At 29.3% G+C, this 8,501-nt stretch overlaps 2 protein-coding genes across 3 annotated transcripts; one reads left to right on the plus strand and one right to left on the minus strand.

The window, feature by feature from the left end:
* Window positions 1–247: 247 nt before the first annotated feature.
* On the minus strand, window positions 248–2,094 carry LOC128952694 (mitochondrial import receptor subunit TOM20 homolog). Its single transcript, XM_054298126.1, has 5 exons — window positions 1,925–2,094; window positions 1,625–1,847; window positions 816–950; window positions 601–743; window positions 248–506 (listed from the first exon to the last, which is right to left on the minus strand). The coding sequence occupies exons 2-5, from the start codon at window positions 1,740–1,742 to the stop codon at window positions 432–434; spliced, it is 471 nt and encodes a 156-aa protein (XP_054154101.1). The 5' UTR covers window positions 1,743–1,847; window positions 1,925–2,094; the 3' UTR covers window positions 248–431.
* A 914-nt stretch (window positions 2,095–3,008) lies between these two features.
* LOC128952692 (protein numb-like) lies at window positions 3,009–5,703 on the plus strand. Of its 2 annotated transcripts, XM_054298123.1 has the most exons (7): window positions 3,009–3,046; window positions 3,461–3,697; window positions 3,840–3,917; window positions 3,991–4,318; window positions 4,408–4,641; window positions 4,724–4,894; window positions 4,971–5,703. In XM_054298123.1, exons 2-7 carry the CDS (start codon window positions 3,485–3,487, stop codon window positions 5,597–5,599), a joined length of 1,653 nt encoding a protein of 550 aa, XP_054154098.1. In that variant the 5' UTR covers window positions 3,009–3,046; window positions 3,461–3,484; the 3' UTR covers window positions 5,600–5,703. The 2 variants fall into 2 exon arrangements, with proteins under 2 accessions (XP_054154098.1, XP_054154097.1); XM_054298122.1 differs by lacking the exon at window positions 3,009–3,046 and having other exon boundaries at window positions 3,342–3,697.
* Window positions 5,704–8,501: the final 2,798 nt, after the last annotated feature.

Below are 8,501 nucleotides of genomic sequence, written 5' to 3' on the forward strand. Positions count from 1 at the left end.
TAAAATAATTGTGAATTATCTCAACACAAAAAATTTTTTTTAAACACTTTTTTACTTTTAGTAAAACAATTTATAAATCTAGTTTTATAATTATAATAATAACGATAATTACGGTAATAATAATAATAATAATATGTATGCACTAATATACTGTAGTAAATTATATACAGTATATATATATATATATATATATAATATATAGAAAATATAAATGAAATCAATTAATAATTAATTAATTATATAATGTTATTTAGAAAATATTCATCCAATTTAACAATCAATTGAATTGATTGATTGATCCAATTGATACAATAGATATTATATACGGTAATGGTATTTTGACACAAAAAAAATAATAATAATAATAATAAACAGACAAAAAAACCCGTTGTTCTCGAGTAGGGTAGTATCGGTTGTCGGGTGTTGTCCACCTACTCAACGTCATCCTCGGCCAGTGTTTCGCTTATGGTTACCGCTTCCGATGTCGACATTGATTTCGAGATTCGCTAAATTGTTTTGATTTTTAGGGATCAAATCAAAAATGAATTAATTATTATTATTATCTGTATATCTATTACTGTATTATAATCATTGATATACCTGCGAAACAATCGGCAATCTCTGGAGCAACATATGAAACACTTGTGTGGGTAGTGTCTGCTGAAGTACTTGAAGCAATTGCTGGGGTTGACCGCAAACAGCTACAGCATTGGTCAGATGCTCGATACCGGCCTCGACATCACCTAAAATAAATAAATCAAAAAACAATTGTTATCAATCGGTTATTATTATCAATTGTTGGACATATCAATTACCGCCGGCCAATAGTTCTTCGCCCAACTGGACCTCTTTGATGAAAAACTTTTGAACAGCTTCGTAGTCGCGAAGATCTGGCAAATCCATGGACGAGCCGTCAAATGAGTCGCCCTTTTTGGCCGATTTTGATCTCTCTGTTTTTTGGATGGATCAGTTAAGAAGAAGATAGAGATATATGAGATAATAAAAATTGATAGACAAACGCATGGATCAGATCTCTTATATATATAGTCTGTCTTAAGAGAGAGAGAGAGAGAGACAGACAGAGAGAGACAGAGAGAGAGACAGACAGAGAGAGACAGACAGACAGAGAGACAGACAGAGAGAGACAGAAAGACAGAGACAGACAGAGAGAGACAGAGAGAGAGACAGAGAGAGAGAGAGACAGAAAGACAGAGACAAACAGAGAGAGAGAGACAGAGAGAGAGAGACAGAGAGAGAGAGAGACAGAAAGACAGAGAGAGAGAGACAGAGAGAGAGAGAGAGAGAGAGAGAGACAGAAAGACAGAGACAGACAGAGAGAGAGAGAGAGAGAGAGAGACAGAGAGAGAGAGACAGAAAGACAGAGACAAACAGAGAGAGAGAGACAGAGAGAGAGAGACAGAGAGAGAGAGAGACAGAAAGACAGAGAGAGAGAGACAGAGAGAGAGAGAGACAGAGAGAGAGAGACAGAAAGACAGAGACAGACAGAGAGAGAGACAGAGAGAGAGAGACAGAGAGAGAGAGACAGAAAGACAGAGACAGACAGAGAGAGAGAGAGAGACAGAGAGACAGAGAGACAGACAGAGAGGATTAGACGAAAACATACTTTCTCTTAGTTTCTGTTTGAATAGCGGATCGTTTCGGCGCTTTCGGTCAAAATAGACACAATAGGCCACAAAGCCGACCAGTCCGGCGGTCACACCAATAGTTGTCTTGGATATCATTATTGGTTAGCGATGTTTGGCGACGGCGGCGACAGTGATAATCAAATGGTATATCTTCGGCCCTCTCAACACAAAAAAACACCCGAAATGGTTGGTCGCGGTTATCTAATAAACAAAAAATTAATAAAATATATTATACGAGTAAATCAACAAAAAATAATTAATTAATTAAATTGTTTTACGTTTTGAATTGTTTTGTTTGTTTGTCTAAAAAAATTAATTAATTAATTAATTAAAAAATTATTATCAATTCAATTGAATTATTATTGATAATTGAATCCAAATGTTAATTAATAAACCGGAAAAAAATTATTTATTTTTAGGGATTCAATGCTTGAAAATATTTTTTTAATCTAAAAATATAAAATGTTTACATATTTTTTTTAATTACTGTATTATAATCAGGGTTTTAAGGAAATAAATGCCTGCCCTGGCAATGCCCAAATAGATGCCATAAATGCCTGGCATTTTGGGCATCTATTTTATTTGTCTGCCAAATTAAATTGCTAAAAAGCAACTGTATTTATAAAAAATAATGTAATTTACTGTTTTTAGCTTGTTAATTAAATTTTCAATTAATATAATTAATTCCAATGATATTACCTTTTAAGTAAAGATATACAAAACAAAAATACAAACAAATATCGATAAAACAATGTTTTATAGATAAAATAATAATATATAATTAAAATAATAGGTGTCACCACCTGAAAATAGATGTCCAGGGCATGGCAGAGGCAGGGCAGGCATTTGGCAAAATTGGCATCTATTGTTAATGCCTGCCATTTTTAAAACCCTGATTATAATACATATATATCTATTCAAATAGTTTGTAATAATTTTTATTTATTTTTTTTGGGGTAACATTGTTTGTGAATGAATTTTTTAAAAACTTGTTCCCATGTATAGTTTAGTAGAGGTGTGTGCGTGTGTGTGCAGTGCACTACTATAACTATTGTTTACTACTAGAGATGTGTGCCGCCCCACACATTAAAATTGTTTATTATTATTATTATTATTATATATTAGTAATAAATATACAGTAAAATTGTTTTCTATTTATTTTTTAGACTCTAAAGCGTAACGTTTACTACAGTATAACAGTGTGTATGTGTGTGTGAGTACAGTATAAACCATATACACTGTATATTACTGTATATAATACAGTGTATAATATCAATAATAATATTATTATTTATTAATAATAATAATAATAATAATAGAAAACATGATTTTATATTTACTGTAATAATAATAATAATCATAATAATTGTGTTTTTAATTATTAGGCAAACAATTGATTGGTAAGTGTTTTGTTGTTTGTATTTGTGTCCCCAAAAAAAAAATAAAATAAATTAAATTAAACTTAATTTTTATAATAATTTTTTTTTCGGTGTTTACGTTATGTATATAAAACCTTATCTCTATATTACTCATACTATTACTCACTCACCCACTCATTGATTTCCTCACTCACTCACTCACTCACTCACCCACTCATTGATTTCATTCATAAATTTATTGTTTTTAATATCAATTATACTATTAATTAATTATTAATTATATAATGATTTGAATTTTAAATATTTTTTTTATTAGTTATACAGTATATGATAGTTATATAACTATTAGTGTGAAGAAACTGATCCAACAATTTGTTTGTTTGTCTTTTGATTTTATTTTATGTCCACAACAACAACAACAACAACGACCTGCAGGTTGTCGTTCAAACAAACAAACGAATGGATCGATTGCGCCGAAGTCTTCGGGACAGCTTTCGCCGTAAACCACCTAAAGATCATATACCCGAAAGTAGTAAACCTCATCAGTGGCAGTCGGATGAAGCGGGTGTCAAACTGGGCACTTGTGTCTTCCCAGTCAAATATTTGGGATGTGTTGAAGTGTTTGAGTCAAGAGGTATGCAAGTATGCGAAGAAGCACTCAAAGTATTGCGAGTAAGTCCTATCGCTATCCTATCCTCCGAAACACCAAACACTTAACACGACTATCATCTTAAGTGACCACTACTTAAGAGATATTCATTATCATCAATTGATCTCATATTATATATGTCTGTGTTTAACCATTTTTTAACAGAGCTCTAGACGGCGACCAACTAAAGGCACACTATTTGTTACCGGCGATGGTCTTCGAGTGGTCGACGACGAGACAAAAGTTAGTGTCAAAAAAATGTGTTGTATTTTATCAATCAATTGATACAAATATATATATATATTTAAATTTTTAGGGTCTAATTGTCGACCAAACTATCGAAAAAGTATCGTTTTGTGCGCCCGATAGGGGTCACGAACGTGGCTTCTCATACATCTGTCGCGACGGTACTACCAGACGCTGGATGTGTCACGGATTTAATGCCAACAAAGATTCCGGTGAACGCCTATCCCATGCGGTTGGCTGTGCTTTTGCTGTCTGTTTGGAGCGCAAACAAAAACGCGACAAAGAAACAGTTTCGATGAACTTTGACCCGAAGACGTCAACGTTTACCCGAAACGGTTCATTCAGACAGTCGACACTGACCGAGCGTATGCAAGACCCGCAGGTGGCCAAAGCCATCGGTGAGTTTCCCGCATTTCCAACCCCATTGTTTGGGTGACTCTAATACATATATGTCTTGTCTATCCTCATCAAACATACATACATACAGAGCCGCCACCCGTCAAACAACCCGTGCACAACCCGTTTGCCGTCGAGCGGCCGCACGCCGCCCCAAACCTACTACAACGACAAGGCTCTCTACGGGGCGGTCCACTCGACACTGCCTCGCCATTCAAAAGGCAACTATCGCTTCGGGTTAATGACTTGCCATCTAATCAGGAGCGCCAAAGAGCACATTCCGTTGACTTTACCACTACTTCCAGAAGCAGCAACCGTTCCAATGGTAAATGTTTATAAGCCATCAATTTGCTAACTTTTAACCGGTAATTAATTAATTGTATTACTGTATTTGTCTGTCCGTCCAGTGATGCCAATTCCCGAAAGTTCTCCCGCCGAACCTACCGATTCCATTAGCGCCATGTGTCAAGAATTATCCAAAGGATTGACTATTTTAAGCAATAACGACGACCCGTTTTTGTCGCCACCAATACTATCGCCAACTCCCGTAATGATGACGACAGCAGCTAACAATACCGGTAAATAATTAATTAATTACCCGTCAATTTGATAATAATAATAATTTTGATACCATTACCGGGTAATTATATATAGAGGATAAATGGAGTCCATTGAAGCAATTGGCTAACAATACATTTGCCGAAAAATGGATTACCGATAGTTCGACAGCTCCCACCAACGATTCACGTGTACCCATAAATAATAGGTCGACAACTCCAAGCCCTTCCACAATACAAGTTCGACCGTCAGCTACACCACTAGCTCAGCCCAAAGTAGTGGCAGCTCCCAGACATAACACTCCTAATCTATCGCAACTGAGAAGCCTGTCGTTGGGCTCATCGGACGCTTACAACGATACCATAAAATCTTCGGCGGCGGCGTCGTCGGCAGCAGCTTCTTCATCATCATCATCGTCGACGACGACGCCGACGCCTTGGAATAGCAGCCAAATGACAGCTATTTGGCGTCAAAACGGCGGAACAGCAACAACAACAACGACGACAGCATATCAAAACAATTCATTGCGCAACTCCTCATTATCAACAACGACAACAACAACTTCAGCATCGGATCCGTTTGACGCCGAATGGGCAGCACTTGCCACTAGACATCAAGAGTCACCCACAGCGATGATGATGGCGGCGGCAACACATCAAAAGAGTACGAATCCATTTACACAGACAGGAGGTGTTGTTGTTAAAGCATTTGAAGTGCAAATGTGAATAATATAATGTTTTCTTGAATTTTATTATTATTTTTATAGACGAAACAAATTAAATTAATAGTTAATTATTATTAATATTATTATCATATACTCTAATAATTATACCGTACATTACATAATATTATTAACTTAGGGATAGGTGTGAGTGAAAGTTTAGGACCTATCTATCGTATCTATTTATTGTCGATATCAATGAATTTTTTATTATAAATAATAACTGTTTTATTTGTTGAGAAATATCATCATTAAATTTATAATCATTAAGTTATTAAGTATATTAGTAAAAAAAATTTTTATAATACTGATTGATAAGGATTGAAATTTTTTTGTTTGTTTTTCTTTTATATATATATAAAATACTGAAACTGAAAAATAATTGTTAGTTTTTTTTTAATAATGTAATGAAACTGTCTTACCAGTAGTTTATTATTAGTATTAGTATATTAGAAAAAAAAGTGATAAATACGACAAACATATTCCCTCAAAAAAAAAACTTAAAACTGTTTAAAAATAATTGCTGCTTATAATTGATATTATTATTATAAACAAAATCTATTGATACACACAAATTGATACTAGAAATTATTTGACACTAAAAATAACTAAAAATTACATTTCAATTATATATATAGGTATATATATGAATAAACCATGATATTATTGAATTATAATAACACAAATATATATATATTTATACTAATGTTTTTTTTAATTAGTATAAATATGTAACTGTTATTATAATTTAATTATATTTGATTTATATATATATATATATATAATTTAATGTAATAATTCTAGTTTGTGTCAATTGATTTTGTTTTTTATATAAAATGAGAGCTACTGTATAAATATATATATATAGATTTTTTTGTTACGTTTTTTTATAATTGAAAAATAATATGATAATTAACAACAACAAATAACATATTGCATACCTATATTGTATTGTTTATAAATATATAGAAATTTATAGATATATATATATATATATATTTATTTAATTTTAACATGATCATTCCATAATTTTTTTTTTAAAAACTAAAAAATAATAATATAAATAGTTTTATTATTAAATCTAATTATTAGCTACCGATGATTATATATATAAATAAATGATCAAAAATTATTATTATTAATAATAATAATAACGTTAACTATTTAATATATTAATTAATAAAAAAAAATTTATAATATTATATAATATATTTATTATATGAGTTTATTATTATTATTATTTAAAAGCTAATTGTAATTTTTTGTTTGTTTAAAAAAACTCAATTTATATATTTTTAATTAATGTAAAATAAGTTTTTTTAATGAGAAAAAAAGATAATATATTTTTTAATTTAAAGGCAAGGTTTTTTTTTATTTAAAAATAAATAAATAAATGATTAAAATTTAACATTTAACATTTTATTTCATAATTTTCAATCTTTTATTTTAATAAATTGTATTTATTTTTAGTACTTTCCTGTATTTCCTTAAAAAAACTATAATAATATAATTAGTAAATATCTGATAGAAAATTATATTTTTTAAAAAAATTATAATTAATGTTTGCAGGGATTTCATTGAATAAATATTATTATTATTATTATTATTATTATTATTATTATTATTATTATTATTACTAATAATTGTAACGAATTTATTAACTTATTATAATTAAAAAACAAATAAAATAAACAAAAAAAAACAAATTTATTACTAAAAATTTTTGTATAATAATAATTAGCACAGAATTTTCATCAACAAAATTAAGAAAAAAATAAATAAATTTCTTTGTATATCTCATTAATAATATAATTTAATTGTTATGAATTAAATAATTAATTTAAAAAAATATATGTTATGTTATTATAAAATTAAATAAAATAAAAAAATTTAAATGATAAATTTGAACAATTTTTGACTAATTTAAAATTTCAATATTATTATTAAGTTATATTTTAGTTTATTTTTTAAAATAGTTGTGTGTATGTGTATGTGTGTGTGTGTGTGTGTGTGTGTGTGTGTGTGTATGTGTGTGTATGTGTGTGTGTATGTGTATGTGTATGTGTGTGTGTGTGTGTGTGTGTATGTGTGTGTGTGTGTGTCAAATGTTTTAACATCTATTTTATTGAATTAAAAGCTTTACTACTGTATTATTATAATAATAAAAAACATTGTATTTATTTAGAGGAGATATACAGTGTATTAGTAGAGATAGAAAGCCACACAAAAAAGTGCATTTGATTTACATTTTGTATTATTATTACTACTACTGTATTAAACTTTATTTGCATTAAGTATTTACACAAAAAAACAAATAAATGTTTTCAATAGTTTATATATATATATATATATATATATATATATATATATATATATATATATATACTGTAGTATTATTGTATTATGATTTTTATAGCAACTTTTTGTTGTTAAGTTTGAACATACAATAAAATACATGATTTTTGTTGTTGTTGTTATTTATAAAGGATTTTTGTTATATCTTTTTTTTAAAAAAAATAATAAAAATAAAAACTTAAAAAATAAGAAAATACTTTATATTTTTAGTGTAAAAAGATAATACACATAAAAATACTGTATATTTAAATACTAAACTAATCTCTCTCTCTCTCTCTCTCTCTCTCTCTCTTATGTTTTTTAGTAATAATGTTGTTTAAAGTTTTTGTGTGTATTTATATTTTCTAATATTTAAAGTATATATTGAAAAAAAAACGAAAATCTAGTTTTTCGTTGAAAAATATATAATATATATATACATAAAAAAAAGTTGTTGTCCTCCAAACAAAACACTGGTGTGTAATGGTATGTATGTATGTATGTGTAGTAATGATAAACTAAAACTAACTAAAACTTCAACAAAAAAAACTTATATAAATGTTGTTTAACTG

This window comes from Oppia nitens, unplaced genomic scaffold (assembly GCF_028296485.1).
Source record: "Oppia nitens isolate AA-2021 unplaced genomic scaffold, nextdenovo-longstitch-racon4-pilon3 scaffold1_pilon_pilon_pilon, whole genome shotgun sequence".
In the NCBI taxonomy this organism is placed as follows: domain Eukaryota; kingdom Metazoa; phylum Arthropoda; class Arachnida; order Sarcoptiformes; family Oppiidae; genus Oppia; species Oppia nitens.